Source organism: Pseudopipra pipra, chromosome 20 (assembly GCF_036250125.1).
Source record: "Pseudopipra pipra isolate bDixPip1 chromosome 20, bDixPip1.hap1, whole genome shotgun sequence".
In the NCBI taxonomy this organism is placed as follows: Eukaryota; Metazoa; Chordata; class Aves; order Passeriformes; family Pipridae; genus Pseudopipra; species Pseudopipra pipra.
The window spans coordinates 5,450,402-5,463,548 of record NC_087568.1 but is presented as its reverse complement, the minus strand read 5'-3'; the positions used below and the strand labels follow the sequence as shown (position 1 = coordinate 5,463,548).

At 58.3% G+C, this 13,147-nt stretch overlaps 2 protein-coding genes across 5 annotated transcripts; one reads left to right on the top strand and one right to left on the bottom strand.

Annotated features, from left to right (window-relative positions):
* Positions 1-225: 225 nt before the first annotated feature.
* NTMT1 (N-terminal Xaa-Pro-Lys N-methyltransferase 1) lies at positions 226-3,480 on the top strand. 3 transcript variants are annotated; one of them, XM_064676943.1, is made up of 5 exons: positions 226-314; positions 1,191-1,255; positions 1,993-2,211; positions 2,416-2,668; positions 3,080-3,480. In XM_064676943.1, the coding sequence occupies exons 3-5, from the start codon at positions 2,050-2,052 to the stop codon at positions 3,334-3,336; spliced, it is 672 nt and encodes a 223-aa protein (XP_064533013.1). In that variant the 5' UTR covers positions 226-314; positions 1,191-1,255; positions 1,993-2,049; the 3' UTR covers positions 3,337-3,480. The 3 variants fall into 3 exon arrangements, with proteins under 3 accessions (XP_064533013.1, XP_064533015.1, XP_064533014.1); XM_064676945.1 differs by having other exon boundaries at positions 229-314; positions 2,009-2,211; XM_064676944.1 differs by lacking the exon at positions 226-314 and adding an exon at positions 382-436.
* Positions 3,481-3,994: 514 nt separating this feature from the next.
* ASB6 (ankyrin repeat and SOCS box containing 6) lies at positions 3,995-9,685 on the bottom strand. 2 transcript variants are annotated; one of them, XM_064676938.1, is made up of 7 exons: positions 9,629-9,685; positions 8,332-8,541; positions 7,771-7,952; positions 7,277-7,383; positions 6,742-6,850; positions 6,185-6,271; positions 3,995-6,027 (listed from the first exon to the last, which is right to left on the bottom strand). In XM_064676938.1, exons 2-7 carry the CDS (start codon positions 8,442-8,444, stop codon positions 5,351-5,353), a joined length of 1,275 nt encoding a protein of 424 aa, XP_064533008.1. In that variant the 5' UTR covers positions 8,445-8,541; positions 9,629-9,685; the 3' UTR covers positions 3,995-5,350. The 2 variants fall into 2 exon arrangements, with proteins under 2 accessions (XP_064533008.1, XP_064533009.1); XM_064676939.1 differs by lacking the exon at positions 9,629-9,685 and adding an exon at positions 9,522-9,620.
* Between the last annotated feature and the right edge of the window lie 3,462 nt (positions 9,686-13,147).

The following is a 13,147-nucleotide window of genomic DNA, read 5'->3' as shown; positions in this document are numbered from 1 at the left end:
TCCGAGTCCATCCTTGCTTGTCCCAGTCCACCCCTGCCTGTCCCAGTCCATCCCAGTCCATCCCGGTCCATCCCGGTCCATCCCGGTCCGTCCCGGTCTATCCCGGTCTATCCCGGTCTATCCCGGTCCATCCCGGTCCGTCCCGACCCGACCCCCCCCCGTCCCTGTAGCGCCCCCTCGCGGGCAGCAGCGGAAGAGTGCGGGGCAGGGCCCGCCCCTAATGACGTAACAGTGACGTCACCGACACGCCCGCGCCCGGTTGGTCCGCGCGGCCGCCCGTGCCGGGGGGGGGCAGCGCGCGGACACCGCCGGAGGTAACGGGGGGGGCGGGCCGGGGGTCGCGGCCCGAGGGACCCGCGGGACCGGGGACACCCCGGGCCGGGGCTGGGGGGGGCCGGCGGAGCTGCCCGGGCCGCACCTGGGCCCCCCCCGGCCGGTAGGGCTGCACCGGGCGGCCCGCGGGGCCTGGAGCGCGGAGGGGGGGCCCACAGCGATGGGGGGCGGTGAGGGGGCCGGGTTAGGCCTTGGACCGGGCACCGCCCGTCGCACCACAAAGGGCAGGTGTAACACCCCCCCAACACCTCCCCCCTCGGCCTGGGGACACCCCCCCCTGCGCACCCCCTTTCCCTGCAGCCCCCCAGCCTGCGAGTGACCCCAGGGCTCGGGCAAAGGGCCCCACACTGAGCTGACCTTCCTCACACATACACACGCCGTGTGACCTCCTCCTCCCCATGGCGGTGGAGCGAGAACCGGCCTCCACCTGCTCCTCCGCGTTCCAGGGGCTCCTGGGGCAGCGGGAGGGGGAGGTGGCAGGACCCGGGTACGTGCTGGTCTTGCTGAGTCCTGGGTGCTCTCCAGTCTGAAAAACGTAATCAGGGAGTCACCAAGCCAAACCCAGAGCCAGGGAGGGGGTGACGTGTCTGGAGGGTGAACGTGGGTCCCAGCCTATGGCATCAGACAGCAGCGCTTCCAAAAGTGGGGCCAGAACCCTCCATGCCCTGGCTGCCCCTGTGGCTCAGCCTCTGAGCTACGGGGCAGCAGCAGCTGCTGCCTCCCAGCCTCCCCTGGAGGTGTCTGTGGGGTCAGGGTGGATCTTACCTCCAGTTCCTTGGGGCTGCAGTCAGCCACGCTCACACTGGTGGGACTGAAGGGGTGGTTTGGGACTAAAATCCCATCTTCTCTGCTCCTAGATCACAGCACACACCGGCTTCTGGCACCACCGAGCCAAACTGGATTTCCACCGGTGACCTGTAAGGTGAGGTGCCGTGTCCCCCTTCTCCACCCCCAGGCTGTTCCAGGCCATGTGGGGCCCCCAAACCTGCCTAAGCTGCCATAGAAAAGGTTTTGTGTCTAATGGGATATTTGCCAGCAAATTCAAGCCACGGACACTATATATTTCTTTATTTGTAAAGGTGTTTGAAGTCCTTGAATTTACCCTTTGGCCACCTTAAATCTAGTTTCTAATCCTCGGCGCAGTTAATCAAATCCACAGTGGTTTGAATTATGAGATGCCTGGGGGGGATTTATAGCTTGTATTGCTGATTATACCTTGACTTTATTATATTGCAAATACCTAACTTACGGTCACGGCTGAGATTTACAATCCTCAGGTAGGTGCTCAGGATAACTTTTAGCAACTTCAGCTGTAATTGGAGGTGAGTGATGGGGCTGTTGCCATAGATAAACATGTAATCTGTAAAATGTTAAGACAGGGAAAGAAGAGGCAGAATAGGTGAAAAAGGATGGGTCAGCCTTAAAAAAAATAGTAATATAATTGGCTGTATTGCTGAGCAAGGCTCTGGGATGCCTGTTCTGGCTGAGGCATCTCTGCCCAGGAAGGGCTTGTTGGCCTCCAGAAGATACGAGGTTTTAGATCAGGATTTCAGCTTTTAAACTGAAGGGTTTTGGATATTGAAATAGCCCTGGGGAGGGGGAAGAGGTGATAAATAGAAGTGGGGTGCTCACAGGGCTGACACTGCCTCCCTGGTTCAGGTTTTTCCCATCCCAGGAGAGCAGCAAGTCCCGTGTGGGCACGTGCCCTCGGCCAGCATGACAAGCGAGGTGGTGGAGAACGAGTTTGAGTTCTACTCCAAGGCAGAGAAGTACTGGAAGGACGTGCCTGCCACAGTGGATGGCATGTTGGGGGGCTACGGCCACATCTCCAGCATCGACATCAACAGCTCCAGGAAGTTCCTGCAGAGGTTTCTGCGGGTAGGTGGCATGGTCTGTCATGCTCTTAAAGCCCTGTCCTTCTCCCAGCATGGAGCTGTGCTCTTCCCGCCCAGTTGCTCTGTGGAGTCCTCTGTTGCTGCATGCTGGGAGAGCTTTGCCCTGCAGCGGGTTCCCCAGTCCTGTCCCATGTGGTTTTCCCATTTCTTCTCTGTGGGATTGAGCCCCTCACGGTTGTTGTTCCAGGATGGCCCCAACCGGACGGGAACGACCCGTGCTCTGGACTGCGGGGCCGGCATCGGCCGGATCACCAAGCGGCTGCTGCTGCCCCTCTTCAAGACAGTGGACATGGTGGACGTGACAGAGGACTTCCTCACCAAGGCCAAGAGTTACCTGGGCGAGGAGGGCAGGCGGGTGCGCAACTACTTCTGCTGTGGCCTCCAGGACTTCAGCCCCGAGCCCAACTCCTACGATGTCATCTGGATCCAGTGGGTCATCGGTGAGGGTTGCTCTGCTTCCAACCTGTCCTGTCCAGCTTCCCCCGAGGGGCAGGTGCCTCATGCACTGGGGAGAGAGCAGCTTGAGGTCTGCATGAAGGATAAGCATCACAGCATGAGTGGGAGTTTGGAGTGTGAATCTGCCCCCTATCCCTGCCCTACAGAGGGGCATTGAGGGCACTGTGCTTTTCCCCGCCATGGGTCTTTTCCCAGAAGCCCTCCGAGGCCAGGGCAGAGGTGTGGGTTGGATGAGTTGGGTTGTGGGACAAAAGGTGGACACCCCAAGATAAAGCTTCCCCCTGCAAATGGCTCAAGTATTTGGCTACTTGGATCAGGAGGGATCCCAAACGCAGCCTCACGGCCTCCTCCTCCCGGTCACCCTGTGCCTTCTAACCCCTGCTCTGCCCCTCCAGGACACCTCACCGACAACCACCTCTCTGACTTCCTGAAGCGGTGCCGGGCTGGCCTGCGGCCCAACGGCATCGTGGTCATCAAGGACAACATGGCTCAGGAGGGGGTGATCATGGACGATGTGGACAGCAGCGTCTGCCGGGACCTGGACGTGGTCCGCAAGATCATCCGCCGGGCTGGGCTGCACCTGCTGGCCGAGGAGCGCCAGGAGAACTTCCCTGACGAGATCTACCACGTCTACACCTTCGCCATGAGATGAGGGCAGCGGGAGGAGGTCTCTCCCGTGTCGTGACTCCCCCTTCTCTGGGGCTGGTGACAAGGACGGGACTTTGTCTTCCAGGTTGCTGCTGTCTGTGAAAAGAGGTGTTTGCCAAATACATTTTCCTGCTGTTGCACTTCTGCACGTGGGCTGTGTCAGGTGCATGTTGGCTCGGTGTCACCCTCAGGGGGCTCTGGACAGGAGCAAGAGGGTCTCCCATGCAAGAGGTGATCCGTGGGCAGCAGGTTGCTGACCACAGGGTTTCTGGTAGTGAACAGGTGCTTGGAGCACCTTTGGGACAGTCTGGGCTGCATTCCATGTCTGAGTGTTTGACCCTTTCTGGCTGCTCACAGCAACAAGCTGGGTAAGGGGAACAGGAGAGATCCCTCTGATTTCCCTGTGGTGGGCTGGGGAGAGAACACCAGGTTCTGGGGCTTTGAGGGAGCCTGTCCTTTAAACCCACAAGCAGGTCTCCCACACGTGCAGCAAAAAGGGAGGTGGCACCTGGCTCAGGCCAACCAAATCAAGCCCAGTGCAGCCAACACTGGCACAGCATGTGCCAGGGGATCAGCCCATGTGCAGACCCCGACCCTCCAGCCATCCCCCTGAGCCCCCTCCTCCACCCCACCTCCCCTGCAGAAGAAACAAGCCCCTGTCATTATTACAAAAGGCCTTGTTTAATTGCTCAGTTCCCATTCCAGACACCAGGGCAGAATTTGATCACATTACTGGGTTTTTTTTAAACACCAGGTCATCAAGACACACAGCTCCAGTTCCACGGGGCGGGAGAGGGTAAAACTCAGATGCTGCCAGGAGGGTGATGGGGGAGACAACCCTTCTGCTGCCAAACTGCCAGTGAATCCCAGATCCACCTGCTGTAAACTGTCCCTAATCAGAACAGATTTTTCCTCTTTTCATCCTCTTCAGCATCAGTTCCCCACAACAAACAAAAAACCAAAACAAAACTGTGTGGGGCTCAGCTCTGCAGCCAGTCTTTGGCATGTCACAAAAAAAGCAGATGCTTAGAAGGGGCAGGGAGCCAGGTGGCAAGGCTGGGACTCAAACCCTCCAGGTGCAGCCCCAGAGTTTGCAGGTTCCAGTAGCAGGTTGAAAAGAAAACCCCAGAGTCCTGCTGCAATTCTGTGTTCCTGGGAAGGAAGCACTGGAGAATGAGGACCTGGGAGCAGTCAGCAAGGAAAAAAAACAAGGAACAGGGAGGGAGACACAAGGCACTCAGCAGTTAGCTGTCTGTTCCTTGTCTTTGCACAGGGAACACACCACAAAGCCAAGAAGCATCCATTTGTCTCTTCTGGAGCCCAGCACCTCCAAGACATGCCTGGTGAATGGTCCTCTGTGCCAGGATGGGGTGCAGAAACACAGAGGGTGTGCAGCAGTTGGCCACTGCTGCCAGCCCTGCTTCCCCTCACTCCCATCCCCGGATTCAGAAGCCCAGACTGAGCAAGGAAGGCATCCACACCCACAGGGTGATGCTGGACCTGCCTCCACCACCAGGACTGGAGGCAGGAAGCCAGGACAGTGCTGCCAGTGCTCTCCTTCTCCCAGCATCCCGAGGCACAACTCCACCAGACACCTAAGGCACTGTGTCACCCACCCATGGCAGCACTGGGAGAGAGGGGACACGCTGCCTGTCCAGTCACAGCACCCAACACACTGGTCCTGCCCCCAGGCTTTTGCTTAACCTCCCCCAAAACCAGCCCTCTGCCCCAGTATCTGGCTCCCCAGTGCCCAGGAGCTCTCTCCACCCCAAAGACCCACAGAGCTCTGCCCACCCCCCCCCATGATGTGCACCAGAGCGACGAGACCTCCACAGACACACGTGTGATATTGTGCCCAGAATGCCACAGAGAGGGGCTCCGTGGGCAGCACTGGCCAAACCATGGGCACATGGACAGCAGCACCTCTTTGCTGTGAGTAAAACTGTCCAGAGCAGAGATGTAGAGGCTGCAGGCACAGCAGGACAGTGGAGGGAGGAGACACAGAGGCACTGTCAGGCTCAGAGGTCCTCGTGCCCGGCAGCAGCGTGGTCGATGAGGAGGTACCACTTCAGCCTGTCTGGGAGAGGTAGAGCCTTGATTTTGACATCTACTGGCCACGGTTTAAGGCGCTGCCGGATGAACACCCTGCAGAGATGTTTCAGTGCTTGTGGCGAGCGCTCCAGCTGCTTCAGAGAGCAGAACAGAGTCCTGACCTTCTCCCCGTGGTACCTACAGCTGCTGGTGTTGACCTCGAAATTGCTGGGCAGCTGGATGGCTTGTGAGCTGGCCATCATGAGCTCCAGCAGAGTCTGGCCCTTCTGGATGAGGTCTGTGGAGAAGCTGTCATCTTCAGAGACACTGAGGTGCGAGCAGAGGCACTCGAAGACGATGTGGAAGCCTGACCAGCACGAGGGACCGTGGAGGGAGCAGTTGTAGGCAGCTCCTGACTCCAGCAGGAACCGCAGCAGCGGGAAGTGGCATTTGAAGCTCTTGAAGCAGAGGTGGGTGAGGGACTCGGGGGCTGGGCACTCGCTGGGGTTGGCACCGTGGGCCAGCAGCAGCTGCGTGACGCGGAAGCAGAAGCGGTTGATGACCTGGGCCTCCTCGGTGTTGCTGCACGCCATCTCCCCCAGCAGGAAGATGATGGAGGTGAAGACAGTGTCACCGTCTTTGGTGGTGGCCCTGACGTCCGCGCCTGCAGGAAAGGACAGAAAATGAGGCCAGGCCAGCACCAACTCTGGCACTGCTGGGCTTTACTCTGCTCCAGTGGGAACATAAAGGAGTCGGGAGGTCAGTGCCTGGTGCTGCACAAAGGATCAGCCAGTGCAGAAAGGGGAGAAGGTTGCCCTCACCTCCTTCCAGCAGGAGCCGGATGCTCTCGGTGTTGTGGATCTGGACACCATCACTGCTGGCCAGGGCGTGCAGCAGCGCCGTCTTCCCTGCAATGGAGCAATCGCTCAGCCACGTGACAGCAGGGTGGCACCCCAAAAGGCAGGAAGGAAAACAGTCCACCCCACCCACCAGACAGCCAAACACAGGGAGTCACAACCCTCCTCCTTCTGGCGGAGGCTTCTGTTGCCCCTGTGATGGTGAACAGCTGTGCACACAGGCCACATGTGCAGGGCTGATGGTGGCCTCAGAGGGCACATGTGCCACAGCAGGGTGAGTTTCAGAGCACGTGGGCACCACAGGGCTATGGAGGCACAGTCCCATCCCAACTCCCACAGGCTGTGCAGGGCTGGTTTAAACCCTCTTCACATGGCCAGCACACAAGGAGAAAACACCAAGCATGGGGAGGTTCTGCAGCCTGCTCCCAACTTCCAAACCCACTTGTAACCAGGGAGCACAAGCAGCAGCAGGACAGAGGGACCCAGCCCACCCTGGGGGCCAGCAGCAGGGGCACACAGACCGTTTTTGTCAGCAGCATTGACATCGGCTCCCAGCTGCAGCAGCCGCCGCAGGCACGGCAACCGCTCGGGCTCCTCGCTGGCCAGGTCCAGGGGACTGCTCTCATGGATCTGCACAGAGGGTTAGAGAACACCAGTAACTATTAAACACTGCAAGAATTAAACACTGCGAGTGCCTCTGGAGAGTCGCTGCTGGGGCATCATCATGCCCAGCGTAAGAGCGTGTTTGAACCCATGCCCAAAAATCAAAGTGAACCTTCTCCGGTGTATCCATAGGCAGAGGTCTGTCTCCTCCAGCCTCCTCCCACCTGCTGCTCCAAAGCAGAGGCAGGTTTGCTCAGCCAAAGGCAACCTGAACTTCTGCCACAGCATCGGAGCTCTACGGACAACAGGCACAACAGGGCTGTGCCAAGGGGAAGCAGCGTGTGGTGAGGCCCAGGAGAAGGGGAGCAGGGAGGGCTGTCCCCACACAGCAGACCTTGCAGCCAAGGCTCAGGGGGGCTCAGCAGGGCCGTGCCCAGGCAGCAGGGCCCGTACCCGGTCTCTCCGGTTGATGTCGGCGCCGTGGTGCACCAGGAGCTCCACCATGTCCGGCTGGTTGCGCAGCACCGCGATGTGCAGGGGGGTGTAGTAGGTGACGGGATCTGAGGACAAAAACACGGTCAGGGAGAGTGAGGGGCTTTCCCCAGAACGGCCCCAGCACCTGCCAAAAGTGGAAAGAGGCAGCTGGGGCGGGCCCTGAGAACACAGCAATGCCCATGAGAACAGGGCTGTCATAGACCCCCCCCAGGTTCTGCTGCTCCAATGGCTCCATCCTGCCAAAAGCCCCCAAAGCTGCAAACTGGCCCCCTGGGTATCCCCCAGTTCATCCTTGGGCTGGGTCTCCACAAAACACATTCACACTATTCCAGCAAGGAGCAGGGGACTGAGCTGGCAGCTCCCCCTCTTTCTGCCCCAGCTATCCCCACCTCTAGGGGCAGCTTGTCACCTGCTGGTTCCTCCAGGCCCAGCCCCCTTCCCACCAGCCTCACCTTCAAAGCTGAGGTCAGCACCAAATTCCAGGAGGATTTCTGCAGCAGGGACGAGCCCCAGCTCAGTGACCTTCAGCAGGGCATAGCTCACACCTTCCTGATAAAACGGAGAGTGGGTCTCCCTCTCCAGGACTCGTCTCACAGCCGAGAGCTGGCTCCTGTCACTGCCCAGACAGGCAGGGCTTGAGATACACAAAAACACCAGTTACTCAGTGGACAGCACATAGCTCAGATGTGCAAGGGCCAAAGGGGCACCAGGGAAGAAGAAAAACCAGAATAACAAAAATCCCTGGCCTCCCCTCTGGTCCTGTACCCACCCTCTAATCTGCTCGTTGTGGGCCACAGCTGTTTAGGTTAAACCCAGTTTAGGTTTTATTGCCAGGGGTCAGGCAGTTCCAGAGGAGCACACATAGTCCGTGTGTTTGCTCTGCTCCACCCCCACATTCCCAAAGAACAGTAGCAAAAGGAGGGGCTATGGGATGAGCAGCAGTGCTGTCTGACCTCTGAGCTCCAATTATCCCCCCCTAGAGCCCCCCGGGGTGTTCAGCCCCCTCTGGTTACCTCTCCAGGGAGCTCTGCCTTTCCCTGTCCGGCATCACCAGCAGCCCCAGGAGCTCATCCACCAGGGGCTGGTACTCAAAGATGATCCTGCGGAATCCGTGCAGGAAAGGCATCGTGCTCTGCTCCGTGCACAGCCCTCCTGGGGCACTCCAGCATGGCACTGCTGGCTTCCCACACACAGCTCTCCTTTCCAAAGGGCTTTTCCACTCCCTTTAAAACAAACGAGCCTTTTCAGCAGTTTGGCACTCAGAAGAAAACATGGCCTTCCTCCCCCCCCTTTCCTGATATAAAAGGCAGCCAAGAGCAGCACAGGGATCTCCTCCCACACACCACAGAGGTGTATCCAAATTATCTCCTGCATGCAGAGCTGCACATTGGAGTTATCTGGGTGCAGGAGGGAAACACACCCAGCAGAGCCCAGGCCTGGGGCAAACCCTTTGTGCCACACCTGGGGGGCTCTGAGAGCACATGGGGGGGTCTGTAACCAGCAAAGCCCTGCCTGGTTTTTGAGAGGGAGAAGGGGCTGGAGCTGCCCCTGTGGCCCAGGAGTCATCCCAGAGACCACCAAATCCCCCAGTGCACAGGGGTGCAACCTCAGAGACCCCCAATCTCACTGCCCCACATGGGGAGAGGCACAGCCAGGAGCCCCCAGACCCACCCCGGACGAGAAACAAGATGCCACCTGGAGAACACTATGCAAAAGGTCTTTAAAACACACATTCCCATTTCCTTATCACCCTTAAATTAAGTTAAATAGCAGATTTAAAATAATTCATCAAAAAATAAAACTTTTTCGTTGTTGTTGTTTTTGTTTTACAATGTTTCACAGTCGGAATATCTGGGCTATTATCACCACACAAGCGTAAATAAATAAGCATATATACATACATATAAATATATATTATATATAAATATATATTATATATACATATAAATATATATATGGATGTATATATATAAATATATATAAATAAATAAATATAGATAGATAGATGGACATGCACCACTCCTAGTAGGTTGTGTGTGGTTATATATTATATATTTTTAGATATGTAACACATGCCCATCATTTCTTTCCCTGAGAAAGTAGATCAGGCTACTGCGAGGATAAAAAAAAACAAACAAACGAATACAGAAAACCCGGTTCGTTTTCACAAATAAACACTCGCGAACTCCACTGCAACCCTCACCGCGATGGTTTCAGCCGCCCCTCGGTCCCCGAGCTCCATGGGGGGGGAGGAGAAGCCCCCGCACTCCGCTCCCCTCACGGATCCCCCCCGGACCCGCCGCCCCTCACCTGCCCCGGCGCCGCCGGAACCGGAACCCGCCGGGCTCGAGGGGGCGGGGCCTCCCAAGAGGGCGGGGCAGCACTGAGGGGGCGGGGCCGCGCTTGGGGACAAAAACACCCATTGGGGGCGTGGTCTCGTTGGAGGGCGTGGTCTCGCTGTGGAGGGCGTGACCATGCCCTCTGTGGGCGTGGTCTCGCTGAGGGAGGCGTGGTCTGGCGGGTGGCGGGTGGCGGGTGTGGCGCGGCCGGCAGGGGGCAGCACGCGGCCGCGCGCGGGGCGGGGGGGGCGGGAAGGGACCCCCGGGAAGAACCCCCCGGGAACCCCCGGGAACCCCCTCTGTCCCCCGGGGTGTCCCCCTTCCCGGCCGACCCTCTTCCCCCGTGTCTCCCTCCCACCAGGAGTCCTCTCCCCCGGTGTCCCCCCTCCCCGGGTGTCCCCCACTTCCCGGGTTTCCCGACCCTGGGTGTTCCCCGTCCCCCGCGTGTCCCCCCGCCAGGTGTACCTTCCCCAGGGTGTCCCCCCCCTCCACGGATGTCCCCCTTCCTCGAGTGTCCCCCTCCTGGGTGCGTCCCCCACCATGTCCCCCCTTCCCCACGGTGTCCCCCACCACGAGTGTCTCCCGTCCCCGGGTGTCGCCCCCTTCCCGGGTTTCCCCCTTTCCCGGGTCTCCTCCTCCCCCCGGGTATATCCTCCTACCCCGGCTGTCCCCATTCCCAGGGTATCCCCCATCCCCGGCTGTCCCCTGCTTGTCCTCCCTGCCCCTGGACGACCTACCCAGGACAGGCCGGGGAGGTGGCACCGAGTGGCTGCTGCCTCCGCGGGGCTCGGGGGTCTCGGGTGCTGCTGCCCACAGCGCCCGGACCCTCCCCTGCTGATCGAGCTACCGGGGGAAGAGTTATCCCGGGATTTATTGGTGTTATTATCATAATCATTATTATTATTATTATTATTATTATTATTATTCTGATGGAATCTGCAGGCGCGGGGAGCTCCGGAGAGCGGCAATAACTGAAGCCGCCTTGGGTTTCCTATTTACGTATTTATTTTATTCCGGTGGAGCGCTTCCAGATCTCGGCAGGCAGCCGTGGCCCCGGGGCAGAGGGGGCGAGGAGGCTGCGCTGGTTGGGCGTTTTTCTGACATGCTGTCACGCTCCCCCCTGTTTCCCACCCTTCCCTTCCTCACACAGAGTGGGGTGCCAGGGTGAGGGACCCCAGTGCCCGCAGCCCCCTGGCCCCAAGCCCATCGTCAGGGCAGGGCAGGGGGTCCCAAGCCCCTTGCAGAGTGGCTGCTGGCTCTGGTGCCACCAGGACTTGATGCTGTGCAGTGGCACATCGCTGGGCAGCTGGTGTGGACCCCCTCTTGCAGCCCAGCAGCCCCTGGGGGTGGGGTTTGGGGGGCTCCATCCCTGTGCTGTCCTGAGGAGGGGTGGAATAACCCCATCTGACCCTGGGCAGGGACCAGAGGGGGGGAAAGCAGTGAGGAAAGTAAGGGGGAGTGAGAATTTCTCCCTCCACATGGAGGATGTTTTATGCCAGCGTGAGGTGGCTTCAAACCAGCCCAGGTCGGGTGGGCTGGGAAGCTGAGACTTTCTATCCAGTCTGAGCATCTCCTTGCTGGCACCAGGTAGAGCAAGGAAGGGTCACCCCACTGCCACCTCTGACCCCGTCCATGAGGGATGAGAGGGAACACTGGGCTGCCCCAAAGAGCCCTGCCAGGCTGGATGTGGCCTCCTGAGCCCCACAGAGGCTTTGCTCCCACTCTGGTAACCCCATGCTTCAAATGAGGCTTTAGGGGTGCAGTGTGGGACAAAACCTGGCTCAAAACCAGCCCTGGAAGGTGACAAGCTGAGATACTCACGGGCTGAACCCCTTCTTTTGCCATCAGCACAGCGAGTCCAGGCACCCAGGAGTGCTTCCCTGGAGTATCCTGCCATGACCATTCCACAAGCCACAGCCTCCAGGGAGGTGACTCCCCATCCCCACATTTCTTGGGGGATAAAAAAAAAACCCAGGATGTCTCTGTCGGGTTTGAGTGCCCGGATAAAATAACAGCACTGGGATCTGCCCCCTTCCTCCCCATGGCCTTGGCGGGGCGGACTAGGAAGAATGCAAGTTGGCTATCCATCAGGGAGACAGAGCAACAGCCAGCCGAAGAAAGAGGGGCATTTTAGGAGGAAAGCCAGGGAAATTTGATCATTAAGAAATCCTCCTGGCTGTCTGGGGGAATTTAATTAAATTGCTGGAAAGGGCTGTAAGCACATCTGGATCCAATATGTGCAGCTTTGATTTTTTTCTTTCTTTCTTTCTTTCTTTCTTTCTTGCCTTTTTTTTTTTTTTTTAGTTCACTCTTTTCCCATCTCGCTGTTGAAGGAGGGAGGGGGGTTGGAATAAAAGGGAAATAGCAGAGCCACGGAGTATTGGTTCATCTGGGACTGGGATTCCTGGCAGGGAAAGAAAGAGAGGGAGAGAAAGAGCAAAAGAAAGAGGCAGAAACAGAGGGAATAAGAAAGCTGGGAGAAAAACCTTCACCAAGGGGCTGGCCAGGGTGTTTTATAATGCCACTGACCGCAGAGACAGCGTTCTAGGAGGGAATGGGGGGAGTTGTGAGGGCTGGAGGGGAGAGGAGGAGGAGAAGAGCCAGCCCAGGGCACACTGTGCTTTTGGGGTCTGGCAGGGATGGAGGGAGGAAGAGGAGTTGCTCAGTGGATATAGAAATACCATTCCTGCTGGGAAGAGCAGGGCTGGGCAGAGGGGGGACTCCCCCAGCAAGTGCCCCCAGCTATCCCCCCTGCACAGCCCTGGCCCCTGCCTGGCTGATGCCCTGGTCTGGGGGCAGGAGGGGATGCTCTTGTTCCCATCCTGGGCAGGACACAGGGCTGGACACGGCTCTGGTTTAAGCAGATGGGGCCAGCAGTGCCCAGAAAGGGACCAAACCCCCGGCACCCACCCTAAGAGCCCACTGGGTCCTGGCTGGGCACTGCCAAGCCCTACCATCTCCCAAGCTCTCCTCCTTACTACCTCCTTACTCTGATCATCCTCCTTACAGTGGAGCAGAGGTGCATCTCCATAGTTAGAGAAACCTTCCCACCCGTGGGAGACGTGGGCATCTCAGCCCAGTTCCTCTGCACGGTAACATCCACAGGGCAAGATTTTGGGAGTGTTAGGAATGAGCACCTGGGTGCCACAGAAAGCAGCAACAGCCCAGGCAGCGCTCCGAGGATGCTGCACTGTCCCATCTCAGCCACCACAGCAGTTTTGGGGTGAGGAGGAGGGCTGGGGCTGGCACAGCACATCCAGATGTTGAGCACTGTGGGAGCACAAGGTGTTATCACATCAGGAGACAAATATCAGGAAACCCCTAGGAGAACACAGAGTGAGAGTACCAAAAAATATAAATATCATGTTTTGGGGCTGCAAACTGCAAACCTGTCAGACTCTGTCCACATCCTCACCCCGGGGAGCCCAGCACAGCCCTGCCAATTTGGTGCCACTTTAGTCCATCGACAGCTCTGGCTCAGCAAAGCCGG

What these genes read in the sequence shown, in the direction of transcription:
- NTMT1 (XM_064676943.1), top strand. Translation starts at nt 2,050, where the DNA reads ATGACAAGCGAGGTGGTGGAGAACGAGTTTGAGTTCTACTCCAAGGCA. An exon ending in TCCTGCAGAGGTTTCTGCGG is followed by an intron (nt 2,212 to 2,415) that starts GTAGGTGGCATG and finishes TTGTTGTTCCAG; the next exon opens with GATGGCCCCAACCGGACGGG. An exon ending in CTGGATCCAGTGGGTCATCG is followed by an intron (nt 2,669 to 3,079) that starts GTGAGGGTTGCT and finishes CTGCCCCTCCAG; the next exon opens with GACACCTCACCGACAACCAC.
- ASB6 (XM_064676938.1), bottom strand. Translation starts at nt 8,444, where the DNA reads ATGCCTTTCCTGCACGGATTCCGCAGGATCATCTTTGAGTACCAGCCC. An exon ending in ACATCAACCGGAGAGACCGG is followed by an intron (nt 6,851 to 7,276) that starts GTACGGGCCCTG and finishes CCCTCTGTGCAG; the next exon opens with ATCCATGAGAGCAGTCCCCT. An exon ending in CCGGCTCCTGCTGGAAGGAG is followed by an intron (nt 6,028 to 6,184) that starts GTGAGGGCAACC and finishes CCTTTCCTGCAG; the next exon opens with GCGCGGACGTCAGGGCCACC.